This window comes from Zootoca vivipara, chromosome 12 (assembly GCF_965207765.1).
Source record: "Zootoca vivipara chromosome 12, rZooViv2.hap1.1, whole genome shotgun sequence".
NCBI lineage: Eukaryota > Metazoa > Chordata > Lepidosauria > Squamata > Lacertidae > Zootoca > Zootoca vivipara.
Genome location: NC_142595.1, coordinates 1,474,620 through 1,490,942, shown reverse-complemented (window position 1 = coordinate 1,490,942; position 16,323 = coordinate 1,474,620). Strand labels below are relative to the sequence as shown.

General features: G+C 49.5%; 1 protein-coding gene across 2 annotated transcripts in view; it reads right to left on the bottom strand.

Annotated features, from left to right (window-relative positions):
* Positions 1–16,323, bottom strand: part of GRK3 (G protein-coupled receptor kinase 3) — a 118,306-nt gene that overhangs the window by 75,456 nt on the left and 26,527 nt on the right. For both annotated transcript variants that reach the window (XM_088655781.1, XM_035134716.3), the window contains exons 3-5: positions 15,219–15,292; positions 13,417–13,518; positions 12,768–12,842 (exon numbers count right to left, since the gene is read on the bottom strand). In XM_088655781.1, coding sequence (XP_088511907.1) covers positions 12,768–12,842; positions 13,417–13,518; positions 15,219–15,292 — 251 coding nt within the window. The remainder of the gene's footprint in view (positions 1–12,767; positions 12,843–13,416; positions 13,519–15,218; positions 15,293–16,323) is intronic.

Below are 16,323 nucleotides of genomic sequence, written 5' to 3'. Positions count from 1 at the left end.
TTGCTCCCTGCTTTCCCTCTCCCCCCCTCCCTCGGGGGTTTGTTCGCTGTCTCGGAGCCTGCTGCTTTCCCTGTACGGCGACAGCAGCGATCTATGAAACACTGGATGCACCCTCATGTCCTCTGGCAGTGCCAGCCTGTATGCCACCGGGTTGACCTGTTGCGTGACCGTGAAGGGGCCCAGCCATTTGGGTGCCAGCTTTTTGCACCTCCCTCTGGTGGGAAGGCCCTCCGAGGACAACCACACCTTGTCCCCCACCCTGATGACCTCCCCTTGTCGCCTGTGGCGATCTGCCCCCTTTTTGTACGCTTCCTTGGCCCTCTCCAAGTGTTCTCTGAGCTGCTGGTGCACCGTCTCCAGTTCCTCTGCCCAATCCTCAGCCTGTGGGCCCTCCTCCTCCTCCTCCCTCTCCCTCTCTGGGAAAGATCTGAGGTCGCGCCCGTAATTGGCCTTAAAGGGCGACACCCCTGTGGAGACGTGCACTGCATTGTTGTAGGCAAATTCTGCTAGTGGCAAGCGATCCACCCAGTCCGTTTGCCGCTGGCTGACGTAGCATCTCAGGTACTGCTGCAGAATGGCGTTGACCCTCTCCGCTTGTCCGTTGGTCTGCGGGTGTCTAGCCGTCGACAAGCTGACCTCCACCTGCAGGAGGTTCATGAGCCGCCGCCAGAACCTGGAAACAAATTGGCGGCCACGATCCGAAATAACCCTTAAAGGTAATCCATGCAGTCTGAAAATGTGATCAACAAACAGTTTGGCTGTCTCTTCTGCCGAGACTGCCCTGGCACACGGTATAAAGTGACACATTTTGGACATGAGGTCCACCACCACCAACACTGCAGTCTTACCCCTGGACGAAGGCAGATCTGTGATGAAGTCCATGGACACCACTTCCCACGGCCTGTGTGGTGTGGCTAAGGGCTCCAGCAACCCTGGTGGCGCTGCTCTGACCACCTTCGCCCGCTGGCAGGTGGTACAGCCCCTTACATAGTCTCGAACATCTTCCCTCACCCCTGGCCACCAGAAGTGTCTCATGACTAGGTGAGTGGTCTTGTCCCTTCCAAAATGCCCCGCTGTAGGGTTGTCGTGCATCTGCTTGAGGACCGTACGTCGAAGCTGGGTGGTGGGTAGGTACAGCGCACCCTTGTAGAAAAGCAGCCCTCTGCGCTCTGCAAAGTCTTTTGCCTGCTCCCTCCCCCCTCTCAGTTCTCTGAAGATGCGGTTGGCAAATTCATCCGCTGCCGTCAGTGCTGTGAGTTCTGCCTCGCTCACCACTGCTGCTCCGCAGGACCATGCCGACGGGGGGAAAATGTGCCTTGGGGCTGGTGGCGCCTCCTCCTCCATGTACTCTGGCTTGCGGGAGAGGGCATCCGCCCTGACATTCTGCTCTCCTGGGATGTAGTGTATGGAGAAGTTGAAGTTCGAGAAGAACTCCGCCCACCGTATCTGCCGCTGGTTGAGCACCCTGGCAGTTCTCCAGAACTCCAGGTTCTTGTGGTCTGTGCACACCTGGATGGGGTGCTTGGCGCCCACCAGGAAGTGTCTCCAGTGCTGGAACGCCGCGTGGATCGCAAGAAGTTCCCGATCAAAAACTGTGTAGTTTCGCTCGGGCTGGGTCAACTTCCTGGAGAAGAAGGCACAGGGTCTCCACTCTCTGTTGGCGTCCAGTTGCAACAAAATGGCGCCCACAGCCTTATCAGAAGCATCTGTTTCAATGCGTAGGGGCGCGTCCTGAACCACGTGGAACAGGTTCTGGTCTGAGGCGAACACCCTCTTGAGGCTTTCGAACGCTGCTTGCGCCTCTGGTGTCCACCTGAACTTCTGCTTGCCTCTCAGGCAGTCAGTGATGGGAGCCGTAACTCGAGAGAAGTTCTTGATGAACTTCCTGTAGAAGTTGGCAAAGCCTAGTAGGCGTTGGGCATCTTTGCGCGTCCTGGGGCTGTGCCAGTCCAGGATGGTCTGCACCTTGTCCTTGTCCATTGCCAGCCCCTTGTCTGACAGCTTGTAGCCCAGGAAGTCCACCTCCTTGGTGTGAAACTTGCACTTCTCCAGCTTCACATACAGGTGGTTCTCCTTCAGGCGCTGTAACACCTCCCTGACGTCCTTCACGTGCTGCACTGGGTCGTTGGAGTAAATAAGGATGTCATCCAGAAAGACCAAGCATTTCCTGAAGAGTAGGGACCCCAGGACGTGGTGCATGAAGGCCTGGAAGCATGCTGAGCCCCCTTGCAACCCGAAGGGCATCACCAGATATTCAAAAGAGCCCAGAGGCGTGAACATCGTGGTTTTCCACTCATCGCCTTCCCGGATCCTGATCAAGTTGTACGCCCCCCTCAGGTCTAGCTTGGTGAAAATCTTGCCTCTGCGTGCCGCTGTCAGGAGATCATCCACTCTGGGCATGGGGAAAGCCACTGGCTCTGTCACCGAATTCAGCCGTCTAAAATCCACCACAAGACGGCGCTGTTGCGTGTCTTTCTTGTCCACCCAGAAGACCGGGCTGCCCCCTGCTGCCTTGCTTTCTCTGATGAACCCCCGCTTGAGGTTCTTGTCGATAAAAGCGCGCAGATCCTCCAGTTCCTGGTCTGACATGGCGTACAGCTTGGCTGGGGGTATAGTTGCCCCAGGCACCAGGTTGATCTGGCAGTCAAAAGGCCTGTGTGGGGGCAGGTGGTCGGACTCCGCTTCACTGAAGACCTCCTGCAGGTCCCAGTATGGTTTGGGTATCGCCTCACCCCCTTTGACGTGCATGGTGGCCACCGTGGCTATCGGAGGCCCCTCCCCTGGTTGGTGCTGCATGCAATGTTCCAGGCAAAAGTCCGATCCAAAAGTGATGCATCTCTGATGCCAACTTATGGAGGGGTCGTGGCGCGCCAGCCAGCTCATGCCCAAAACGATTGGGGGGTCTGAGATGGTGGTGACGTTGAATGCCAGTGTCTCTGAGTGCCTTCCAACCGTCATTCTCATGGGGGGGGTTTGATGAGTGATGGCCCCTCCCAGCAGCTCTCTGCCGTCAATGGTTGCCACGTGCAGAGGAAAATCCAGCTGCAGAAGCTGGATCTGGTGCTCTTCTGCAAAGTTTCTCGAGAAGAAGTTGGCTGAGGCACCACTGTCAATTAGGGCGAGGACCGTCAATGGATAGCCATTTGGGAGCGTGAGCGTCACTTCTAGAACCACTCCTGCTCTGGGAGGGGTGGGCTGGCTCTGCTCCTCTCTGTGCGGGTGGGTGGGCTGGGGCTGTTGTCTGCTGACTGTGCCTGGCTGCCGCCCCTTGTCTCCTGCAGCCAGGCTTTCCCGTTTCCCTGCTGTGGTGCTGCGTCAGTGGGGGAGGGCACAACCGTTCCCGCCTTTCCTTGCCACTCCCTGCGATGTGGGCAGTCTCTGACGAGATGCTGGGGGGAGTTGCAGAGAAAGCAATTCCCACCCCTTCCCTCCTTGCGTCTTGGCGCCGCTGGGGTTTGAAAAGCCCGCGCGCGCGCGCTATCAATCTGCATGGGTTCCTGGTCCTGACTGGCCCCAGGCGTGGCTTGAAAGGGTTGTTGAGGGAGTGGCTTCTCCTGCGACCGTGGGAACCAAGCCCGCTTTGCGCGCGTTGCTTGCTTGTCGCTCCATCTGGATTCCTGCCTCACCCCCACCGCCAGAGCCGCTTTGCTCAGTTGATCCATATTACTGGGCTTTGGACCTCTCGAGAGCTCATCCTTCACCTCCTCATGCAACCCCAAGTAAAACGCCGCTTGCATTGGGGCAGACTCCAGATCCCACCCCAATCTGTGCACCAGCATGGTGAATTTCGCCCAATACGCGCGAACTGTCATATTTCCTTGGCGTAAATTATGAAGTTCCTCCTTAGTCTGGTCCATATGACTATCGGACGAATACATCGTTTTCAAACCTTCTAGAAATAGTTTGACATTCTTCATGCAAGGATTCCTTGTTGCAATTAACGGTCTTAGCCACTCCCTGGCCGCCCCTGTAAGGTGCTCCACAATAAACGCTACTCTGTGCTCATCATCAGGGAACTCATCGTGGTGCAGCTCAAGAGCATACACAATCTCAGTCTCAAAGCCCTGAAACTCCTTCGGGTCTCCATTGAACTTGCTTACTAGGGTCCCGGCTCTCCTTCCTGGCAGCACTTGGACTTGGGGTGCCCCTCCCGCCTTGTTTTTCTCTGCATCCAGCTTGTTTTGGAGGTCTACCGCCACCGCCCTTAAATGCTGCTCTTTTTCCTGGAGCTCTCTCACCTGTTCCGCAAGTTGTAGCCGGTCGTCCTGGACCTTCTTAGTCTCCTCTTTAGCTGCCTTCAATTCCCCCTGCGCCTGCAGCGACAGCTGTTGCAGTTCTAGCTGGGCTTGCTCAGCGATCTGCCGCCACTTCTCCGCCTCTGACACGCTCATCCCGGCAACTCCAAAGTAGCCCAAAAATGATTAGGAGGTTGCTGTCACAGTGGCCGGAGTGGACTACTTCAGAGTAACGACGCTACGCAGCTCTGCATTTTATTCTTTTATTGGTGCTGCGTATTTACAGTGCTCAAGTCATTGCTATTTACACGGAGCGATGTTGTCAGTCGGTTTCAGAACCTCCTAATGGCTTTTGGCGCGTCTTTCTCCAACACAAAAGCTTTGGCAGACCCATCCTCTTGCCCCTCCTCTTCCTGCGTAATTCTGGAGTTGGGGGGATGGGTCTTCCCCCCTTACTTGCCCCTTCCTGTCCCACCTGGGACCCTGGCTCCTCTACCTTGCCTGAGCCTCGGACACGACTTCCTGCTTCCCCACTGGAATCGGAACTCTCCCTGCTTTCCCCTTTGCTCGGGGACGGGCTTGAACTCAGGAGGGGAGGGACTTCGCGATATCCCCTGTCCCTCACAGTTAGTTTGCAAACAATTAACATAAATGGTGCCTTTAAGGTTCATTTCTCGTTTGCTATTGTCTGCTATAGTCACAGTTTTTGCAACTGGTAAAGTCTTGCAGTTCTTAAGACTGCCACAAGATGTTGCCGGTACTAAACTGTGCGACGCCCCACTGTCAATTACCCATTTCAAGGTTTGTGGGTTCCTTTTAGAGTTCTGTTGTGCTACCATTGCAAACAGTCCCTTATTAGCAACTTCTCCCCCTCTGGGTCGTTGACTCTTGTAGTTCTCACGTTGTCTTCCTCTGTAGCTCTGGAAACTGGCCTTAGGCTGCTGAAATTCCTGTTGCTTTTCTGGGCACTTTGCTATTAGATGAAATCTGCTTCCACATCGAAAACACGACTTGCTGGCCATAGCAGACACTTGTGAGACTTCCTTACAGCTCTGCCTGCCAGTTCCCCCACACTGGGAATTCACCTTCTCTCTGGGCGTGGCTCTATGGTGAATACGCTTAAGGGCTTCCCAAATTTCAAATGCAGACCTTAAGCCTTCCACATGGGGCAGTTGAGAGTCATCTATCGATACCATTAACATGCATCTAGCTTTAGTATCCATTTTATCATGTTCTCTATTCTGAGCATGTGCAGCAGCCTGTTGCTCTGCTGTGGCATCTGCTGCAACAGCCACAATTGGCTTTCGCCTCTGGACATAGTCCGCCCAAACTTCTTTGGCTTCCAACCAGACTTGAGCCCTCTTAGACCACTGCACATAATTAGCAGAGTTCAGCTTTGGAAAGGGAACCTGGAAATTTTCTGCTGCCATTATTGGGGTCTATTGCCACCCCCTCCGAGTGCCCTTGCTTCTCTTCCCCCTTGGGATTTACTTTACTCACTTTTCAGATGCTTCGAGCCTTCTCTGAAGCCTTTTAAACTTTTCCCCTCCGTGTCTTCACTAGCAATCTGCCACCGTCTTGTGTTTATTGGCAAAAAACACAACGGGAGATCAAACTAGCCTTTTGCAGTTAATTAAAGCTGTAAGCCTTCACTTACGCAGCTCTCTAGGTTCCTCCCTTGTTTTATGGCTTGATTTACGACCAAGCAGGTCTTCTCACATCAGAAGCCACTTTCACTGCCTCTGCACACGATACAGCAATCAGCACATGAGAGTCCACAGCATTAGAATCCAAAACATAACTCAGTCCATAACCTAAAGAGGTTTTCTGCACTGGTCCAGTAAAAACGCTTTGGATTCTTCTTGTTGTATAATTCTTGTAGCTTTGCAGCAGAAAACGACTCACCAAAGCTCAACTTTCGAAGACAGCTTTATTGCAGAAAAATAACAGAAACACCTCCAGAGCCTTGAGACATGACTACTCCACACCCCACAGGCAAACAAAACAAACGCTCTATATATACTGAGCATCTTAACAACTTAACAACTTAAATCACATGACCTTGCTAATTTGCCAGCGTCTCAGGTTTAAAGTCCTAACATCTTCTTCTTTTTTCTTTCTTCTTCTTCTTTGTGGTCTTGGGTCTTCTTCCTCTTCCGCTGTCACTTCTGCTAGAACAGCAAGATCTGGGTCCAACTCTCCCAAAAAAATTTCGTACTTCCTCAGGAATTTTCCAATATCGTGCATGCTTGTCAACACATGTCTATTCTCTTCATAATAAAACATGATTCCCTCAGGGTATTCCCATCTGTGTTGAATTCCATTTTTTTTAAGCAGGGCCACCATTGCTTTATAATTATCGCGTTTTTTCAAAAATCTTCCTGGTATTTCTTTAAACACGATTATGGGCTTGCCACTGATGATTAGCTTGTTGGTGAAACTCAATCTTAAGATCTCATTTTTCATCTCCATTGCATTAAAGATCACCACACAATCACCAGGTGCTTTCCTTGCTTTGGCCTTTGCTGATTTTACCTTAATTCTAAACACATTTACAATTGTCTGACTCACTTCTTCATCTGTTTTTCCCATCCATTTTGCCAACTCAGCAATTATCCTTGATTTGATATCTTCACCCGATTCTTCAGGGATACCCCTCAATTTCAAATTCATCTGTTTTTGCTTCATCTCAATCAATGCTAAATTATCAAGCATTTGTTCATGTGCCCGGTCCATTTTTTTCACTTTATCTTTCACTTTATCTGTTTCTTTTTTGACCTCTTTTACTTCTTTTTGGGTCTTTTTAATTGATTCTTCCATTGTTTTGGATCTCACCTCAGTAATGCAACTTAAAAGGTGAAACCAATATATGAGATAGACGCATGACATGCAAAGCGAGATATGTCAACACTTTATTTGTTGTAATTGTGATGATTATGGCAGGCAGCTGAAGAAAACCCCAAATTCAGAATCTCAGAAAATTAGAATATTAAATGAAATTCAAAATTAGCTGCTCTCCCCATACAGGGAGGGGCATAGGTTCTGGAAGAACGCAGCACCCCCACCCACACTCACGCGGGACCGGGGGGGGTTGGGGCCAATGAAGAGATTCTGGACTCTTGATGGGGGGAGGACAGTTTGGAGTACCTAGTGGCATGGGAGGGGGCTCCAGCATCCACCAACGCTTGGGTGCCAGCGGACTGTGTGCAGGATGAGTACCTAGTGGAGGAGTTCCATGCCCTGTTTCCGCATAGACCCAAGCCACCACGTTTCTGGGTAGAGGAGGTGTTTGCACCCACGAGCAGTGAGGAAGAATTTAGGGGTTTTCTGCCGAGTGAAGAGCAGGTGGCAGACTTGGGGGGTTTTCCATCAAGGGCAGCAGGGGGGAAGACCTGGAGGGTTTCCCACCTGGACCCCAGCAGTGGTCCATGTGGGGGTGGGACGCAGTCTTTGCAGACACAGAGGAGGAGGAGGACTCGTTCAGGGGGTTCTCCGACGGTCCGCCTGAGGAGACTGACTGGGGACAGGTGTTCACTCCCAAAGACTCGGAAGATACGATATTCCTGGGCTTCCGGCCCTTGCCTCTCACACAACCCGCCTCAGGAGGGGAGGGGGGTGGATGTCAGGGGGCCTCCCTACAGGGAGCCTCCCCCCATCATCCTGACCAGCACTTCGCCCAGCAACAACAAGAGCAGTGAGTCAGGGCCCAGGACAGACACCTGCAGCAGCCCACTTCTCCCTTGCTTCCAGGATGACGAGGAACCATTGAGTACTCTTTGGATTCAGTCAGTCAACCAGCTACAAATCCATGTAACAGTTACCTCGTTCAACCCACATTTTACCAGCTTCCTTGCAAGAATGTCATGGGGACTTTGTCTGTCAAAAGCCTTACTCAAATCAAGATACAGGAGGAGGCGGCAGCATGGGACACTGATGTAGAATAGAATGTTCCTATTTTTATATGGAGGGTATGTGACAGTAATGAGCTCTATGAGTATGAATAGCATTGAAAACAACCCATTGTATTCAATGGGCTTTACTGCCTAGTGCTTAGGATTTATGAAAGCATATTTTGAGAGAAAACATGTTCAAAGATACATATTTATTAATATATAATTTGTGTGTCAATTTTGATCCCTTTGTCCAGGGATCTTTGGATGACAAGTGGTATATAAATTTAATAAATAATAATTGTTGTCTGTCCATCCTAGGCATTAAAGCATCATATACTGGAGCTCTCAGGGGGATGAGGGGTTATGCGAACCCTGTTAGGATGTTGGAGGCAAAACTCTGTGAGGAAGAGAAACAGAATTCTTTGCAATCTCTCCCCCTACTCTTTCTTTTTTTGGCTAGGTTTCTATATTCATCATCATCCTGGCAGGCAGAAATTCAGCAGGTGGGGAGGATTTCCTTTCAATATTGTTGTTAAAATGTTTGCAGTTACTGATAGCTTCCATTTGAGCATTGTAATTGATTGCTTTCAAGTCATTTCTGCACCAGGTGAAGTAATTTTTAGCCTCCCCTTATGTCCTTTATTTTGCCTGAACTGTCCCATATTTTGTCCAAACAAAGGTGGCAACACCACCCCGAGCACAATAGCCCCTCCCCCTGCCACATCCAAAAACTGGTATTCATTACTGCCTCCCCCTGTGGAGGCACAGCAGAGCCATTCTGGGTAGTGACCATTAATAGCCCTCTCCTCCATAAATTAGCACATTTGGGGATGGAAGGAAGGCTGGCTGGGGAAATCTGTAGCAACCTGCAGAAAGGGATTTCCTGTGACCTACTTCTCCCCCTCCCAACCCACTCACCTGATCCTGCTGAATAAGGCACTAATTCCATGCAGTCATTAAGGGCAATTGGCAAGGCTTTATAGAAGCTAACTGTGCATCTATTTGTGTCTACTCTTCGCTGGGGTGAGAAATCTGTTCAGCAAAGAGAACTGCATCAGGTGGAGATGGAGGGTTGCAGCATCCGAGTAACCTCTTGCTGATCCACCATTTCTCTTAACCTTTAAGCAGACATTGGGGTGGGGTGGGGTGGGGTGGGGTGGGGGGAACTGCAGTTTGTGGACATGGTACAGAGAGAGAATGCAGAGCTGCACTGACCCTCCCCCTCTCTGTGTGCCTCATTTTGGATGCACATTCCCAGGCAGTTAGTACAAGCCTGGAAGCAGAATGGTAGGAGAGTTGGGAGTGAGTTGGTGGAAGTAGTTCTATATCAGGCATCCCCAAACTGTGGCCCTCCAGATGTTTTGGCCTACAACTCCCATGATCCCTAGCTAACAGGACCAGTGGTCAGGGAACATGGGAATTGTAGTCCAAAACATCTGGAGGGCCGAAGTTTGGGGATGCCTGTTCTATATCCTCTGGCATGGATCTGGGCCCCTCTCAGGGGAGAGATGGGAGAGGAGCAGGACATAATTCTGTGGGTGCGCAGTGTGAGCCCATTAGTCCTTCAGAGATCTTGCATGTGGACACTTGGCAGTGGCTCTTTGTAGGTGGGCTGCAATTGTGTGGAGTGTGGATGCTTAACAGAGGTAATGTTTGAGAAAGCGTGTTGTGTGAAGTAGACAGCTGAGATTGGATGACTGCTGTGTTTTCTGGAGTTTTACGTTATACTTCCTTGTAATGCTCTCTGATTTTATCTATTTTATATTCTGCCCTGAGTGCTCACTGGAAGGACAGATCCTGAAGCTGAGGCTCCAATCCTTTGGCCACCTCATGAGAAGAGAAGACTCCCTGGAAAAGAGGGCACAAGGAGAAGGGGACGACAGAGGACGAGATGGTTGGACAGTGTTCTCAAAGCTACGAACATGAGTTTGACCAAATTGCGGGAGGCAGACCTGGCGTGCTCTGGTCCATGGGGTCACGAAGAGTCAGACACGACTAAACGACTAAACAACAACATATTCTGCTCACATATATGGATATTATTACTGTATTCTGTCATGTGATTTATTTGACATGGTGTACTTATTGTGTCTGCATGTGTATACTGTTACAAAAGTTGGGTGCCACCCCTACTTCTGCTGAGTAGTAGCGAGATCCCACGGGGCTCCAGGCACTCATCCAAGGTCTGTGTTCCTTTGGAGAATTGAGACATGGTGGAGAATGTCGCACCTTTAAGAAATATGGTTTATTCACATATTTACATCTTCAATCTGCACAGAGGGAGTCAAGATCTTACAGCATGGTCATTTCAAGCAGGGCTTTTCCCATATAGCCATGCAGCACTGGAATCCAAGGCATCTCTCCCAGCCAGCCCTCAGTCAGCCTGACCAAGAGGGATACCAGTTTTTTTCTGTCTCTTCTTCCCAGCACATCTAAAGACTCCATTTTCTGTCACTTTGAACCCACAGCATGACATGTTATGTTAGTGCCGCTCTCCCAGGTGAGGCCCTGGTTTGGAGAGAAAGCCTAGCCTGTGCTTTTCCACTGGCCTTCAATCTTCCCTCCAATACTCCAAATAATCAAAATACTATCATTTATTAATTTCTAGGAATTAGGGATCCTGCTCCCCCACAAATCTATAACACTACCACCCCTTTTAGCAAAAGGGACAGCTTTAGCACAGTGACACATTTTAAAACACAGTAACATTTCATCTCTAAGTGACCTCCAGTTTCCCTGGATTCCTTCAGGCCTTCTCTTTTCCCCTGGGGTACATTCTGGTTACCATTCTGCATCCCAATGCAGCTTCCCAGTAACCCACACTTGACAGTCAAGGTGATAAATTCCCAGTGACATGTTTAAGCCAGGACGTCAGCCTTAGTACCAGAGATGTCTCACCCAAAGGCCCTCCTTTATTACTATTATCATTACTCATCCGAACAACTCCTAAACATTGTTAACAGTTTTCATCATCACAGGCATGCAAAAAGTAAACAAAACACTTACTAGCCCCCCCCCCCAAAAAAACACCATGCAAGGAAACAAAGGAGCACATCACAGCATTTCAAAACCAGTGCTGAACTTGCAGGCAGAGTCCCCTCATAAATTAGTTCAGAGTCCCAAGAAAAACCCTCTTGTTGTAATAACCTGCCTGGGTTTTCTAAAGAATTCTTACTCTTGAGTATATCAAACACAGTTCTCAGTCAATGTTGGTTAATTCACAGGCACCCCCAATTCCTTCTGGGTTGTGGGTCAGGGCCTCCAAACTCACACCCCTGTCCCAAAACCATTTCTGTAACTGCTTCAACCTCAATCCCAGGATCTCAGCTGCTCCCTCTCTGGCACATGGGGAATCTCTTCCCTGGGGCCCATTCCACCCCATCTACTGACCCATATTCAAAATCAAAATACTTTATCTGGGAGCACTTTCTTCAGAATCTCCAGGCCCGGCCCACCCACATGGGTGGCCAAAACTCACCCCCCCTGGCTTACTCCTGGGGCTAAACAAAAACAAGTAACTTCTCCACTTGTGTTCAAAACCTCACCAAATCCAGCAGGTACACAAGCTTCACATTTCTCTTGCACTTCTGGCCATGCAGACACACCTCTTCCTGAAGGTTGCATGTTCTCCTCCATGAAGGAAAACTCTGCCAGCTCACTTTTCTTCTTCCATCACAGATTGAGCAGGAGTCATCTGCTTCTCCAGCAGCCGCCTGCTGCTCCTCTGGCTTCTCCCTGGGTGCACCGGAAGCTGCCGTCCTCACAGATGCTGGCTCCTCCCCCATTTCCTTGGGCACAACTTCCAACTCAGTGGGAGCCAACTGGTCCCCCACTCCAGCCAGCTCATCCTTAGCTTCATTGTATCCAGCTACGGACTACAACTTCTCACAGTCCAAGCCTTTCAATTGCCCATCCACATTCTGGATCTCTCCAGCCAATCTTTCCTCCCAGACTCCCATCGCATCTCACCATCCAGCAGGGCACTCTCCTCACATGTGGTATAGAGATTCTTGAATGCTCTCTGGCTCCATTTTCTTTTTTCTTTCTTCCTCCTCCTCCGGTTTCCAGCTCTGCTAGAAGCAGCTCTGCTAGCCAGCCTTCCTCCAGGGCAATTTCTTTTGGCACCCTGGGAGGAGGAGTTCAGCAGCCTCTCCTCAGCTCCAGCAAATGCAGTACCTTTCCTTCCACCACCCTCTATGCTCTGATCAGCGCCTCGTAACTGGTCTTCCACACCAGCTCTCACCACCTGCAGCTCTTAGTCTATCAGGTGTTTTATATCTTGTGGAGAGGCCCTTCCTTCAGCAAACTGCTGGCTTTGGCACTCCTCCATCAGCTTCATTTTGCTCGAAGAGTACTGGTATTCCTCCCTCCATGTTGCTCCTGGGCCTTCTCTCCAGGAAACACAGATCCCACTGCTGACATCAGTGTTACAAACATTGGGTGCCCCCCCCCCTGCTCTCTGCCAAGCGATAGCCAGATTCCAGGGGGTTCCAGGCACTTACCCAGGATCTGTGTTCCTTTGGAGAATTGAGACACAGCGAAGACACATATCTGCCCATTGTAAACTGCTTCAAGATCTTTTAGATAGTAAGCAACATATAAAAGGAAATAATAATAATAACAAGGATTCCAGAGTCACCTGAAAAAGGGTTGGTGGGACCTGCTTCTTGGCAAGATGAGTTTGCACGTGATCAACTGTTGGCTTCGAAAAAGGCTGTGGGAAGGAAAAAAGGGTTTTTTAATTAATTCTCCCCCAAGACTTTATTATGAAATTAAAATTACAATCCAGTAAGAAATATAAACAGATTTCAAAGAAAGGAGGGATAATTATTTGTAATGGGCTAAAGATGGTTTGAGCATGTGTCTTTGAGGTGGGGGGTGGGGGTGTCAGCAAAGTGCTTTTATTTATTTATCAAAATATGTATATACCACTGTTTCTCATATAGATAAATAGATATCAAAGCTGTTTGCTGTCCTCACCAGCTTATGCTAAGAAGAAAGTTGGTCTACAGCACTCAAAAGAGGCATTATAACTAAAGCAGAGGAAGCCACTACACCCGTGTAAGGGTTAAGAGGACCACAGTAACAAATCAATGAGACATTTCTTTCTAGCTTCCAATCCTTTTAACAAAAGCAGTGCTTTAAGTGGCTTTTAAAGGGTCCGTGTCCCTCACTGCATTTAGAGAAGTGCTGCATTCCAGTCCCCAGCTAGGCCTCCACGTTAAGACATCTCTGTCTGGCTTTAAGTCCTGGCTTTTAACGAACCCCGGGAGGATGTGCTTACGTACGTGTGAGCAGGAGAGCAGCTCTTTCATTATGTAGGTGTCATAGATCTGCCGGCTCCTGCTGAGACGATCCTCCTCCGAGTCCAGTTTTTCATATTCTTTAATCTGCAAGACACAAATGTGGTGATTCAGCCCACTGAGCCTCTGCGCTCCTTGATTCCTCCTTTGGTGGCTCTTCTTTGGGCTTTCCCACTGCCAGACGACTGAGAAACTGGAGAAACTGGCCAAAACCCAACAAGAGCATGGTTGAGCTCAGCGGCAGAGCTGAGGAGGTACCAGGATCAACCCCAAATGGTAGGGCTGGGACTCTGGGAGACACTCCTGCCTGCAATCCTGGAGAGCTGCTGCCAGTCAGTGTAGAGATGGAACAACTCAGTGTAAGGCAACGCCCTATCTTCAACACTCCAGGCTGCTTTGCCCACATCCTGAGGCAGCGAAAGCCATTCTCTGTGTGGATGATAGAGCGGCAAAGAGGTTGATCGTAAAATCATAGTTGGAATGAATCCAAAGGTCATCTAGCCCAACCCCCTGCAATGTAGGAATCACAGCTTGAGAAACCTTGCCTTTCAAAGCAGATCAGTGCCACATTCTAGCTATGTTGCCCAATGCATGCCACGCTCCCCTTTTTACAATGCTCTTCCAGAAAAGGGGCGCTATCCTACGATTTCTCTCCCCAGGTGTCCCGAACACAGTCCAAGCAGGGCTGCTATGGCCAGCACCTGGCACTCTCTTCCTTCCCTGCCTCTCAGACCATGGGCTATTTTGGGAATGGCCAGAGCAGCCTTCCTGGTGCTGGAGAGCAGGCCAGGGGTTCACAAGCTGCAATCAAGCCTCTTACCCTAACTGACTCAGCTCCATCCGTTAATTCCTCTAATCGGTTTCAATAGAAAAGAGACTTCTGCATTTACATCAGGCCTGCAGTAGCACTGACACCAGGAAAGGATTTGCTGGTTGATTGTGGTTGCCCCATATTCAGGATGTGTTGGCACCAGAGCCCCTGGATCTCTGCAAGATACACTGGCTGCTCCTCAGTTAGCCTCCCACAGGGCTTTGTAAGCCTCTTGCATCTCCGTATCCAGCAAGATGAAATGAACCTATCACTCCGAACGCAGCCAGATGGCATAGCCCCCACCCCACCCCCGACAGACCACTTGGGGCACCTCTTGCCTTATTCCCCTGATCCATGCAGGGAGGAGGCTCCTTGGGGACCAAGTGATCCAAAGATCCAAATCTATCATTTAGAGTGGCAGTTCCTGCACTTTGGAACTCCTGGCTTGTTGACATCAGGCAGGTGCCTGTTTGTTTACACAAGCCTGTCCAGATATTGAGGGTGCAGACATGTTTTTAGTTTATTGCTGATTTTAATTTTTAAAAATGTTTTAATTGTTCTTACTAATAATTTTTGTTCATTCTTTTTGCAACCTGCTTTGAGAGTTTTAGATATTATTATTAATTATTATTATATTATTATTATTTATATACCACTCCATACCCGGGGCTCTCAGGGCAGTTCACAGAATAAAATCAAGATATAAAACAACAAAATACATAATAAAAATAAAAACAACAACCCAATACCCCCCCCCCCATTTTAAAAGGGCATAGGATGTAAATCGGATCAACCAAAGGCCTGGTTAAAAAGGAATGCTTCTGCCTGGTGCTTAAAGGTTTATAACAGGGGTGGCCAACTCCCGAGAGACTGTGATCTACTTTCGAATTTAAAATCTGAGATTCCTTTACCATGTTGAAGAAGGATCCAGACACGATTCACCAGATTTGAATCGCACAGAGGACAGATCTCTTACCTCTTCATAGAACTTCAGCTGAGGAACCCCTTCCTCCATGTTCATCTGGCATAACTCTTTGAAGAGCAGAAACCCTAGTAAAGACAGAAGAGTGTTGTCAATGAAGGTAATAGGAAACGGAATCCCATATAAAGGAATCCCACATGCAAGTCCTTATCTAGCTCAGTGCACTGGGATAAACTGAGGTCTGAACAGGAATTTGGAAATGCAGAAAGATATAGGTTTCCATGATATAACACTGTTTTCAGTTGGTGTTAAATGGCTACAACCATTTACCAAGGAACCTGCTGCTGAACTTTGACCAGACGATCTTTTAAAGGGTCCACACTTAACACCAGCAGAACAATAATTCTCTACCTTCGTAAACATTTTCCTTAGCTGCAAATATACGGGCTGTCACACATGTCAATCAGGCAGAATTTGACTTGATAAAAATTATTTCATGATCAACTGGGAGCAAGTAGAGCTGAGACTGGGGCCTGGAGCCTTTCATTCCTCTACAGTCCTCCACACTAGCAGCATCTATAACTCTTGCTTGTTTACCACTGAGCTCTAAAGCAAGTTATACACACAGAGCCCTAAAGACACAGAACTAGGAGAGAGGAGCACTCGATCTTAGCCCTGGGATCACTGGCGGAGGAAGAGGAGCGAGGGGGGAGCGCACCGCCCCAGGCAGCGCGATCCCGGTGGGGTGCCATCATGGCTGCCCCCTGCCTGCGCTGGGTGCCACACCCCCGCAGGACGTGTGCCACGCCCTCAGGAGCCAACCAGCCCTGCCCCGCCTGCTCTCTGCCCCCCCCCCGCCACTGCTTGGGATGAGAAGCCCACTTTACTCAGGCATAATCAAGTTCCACTCAAACCACACGCACTGGCTTAGCCTTTTGCACAATTACACAAAATTGCTTTCCAAACATTTCTGCTTACTCAAGCAATGGTTTCAAACAAAGGAGCATTAAAATATAGTGAGAGGAAACCTGCTTGGACTGGGGCACTTTGTCACAGCAGCTGATTCTCTCTCACCCTACAAGAAACAAGAGGAAAGCCAGGAGTCTCTAGCCGAGCTGGAGGACTAGAGCAGGCATCCCCAAACTACGACCCTCCAGAT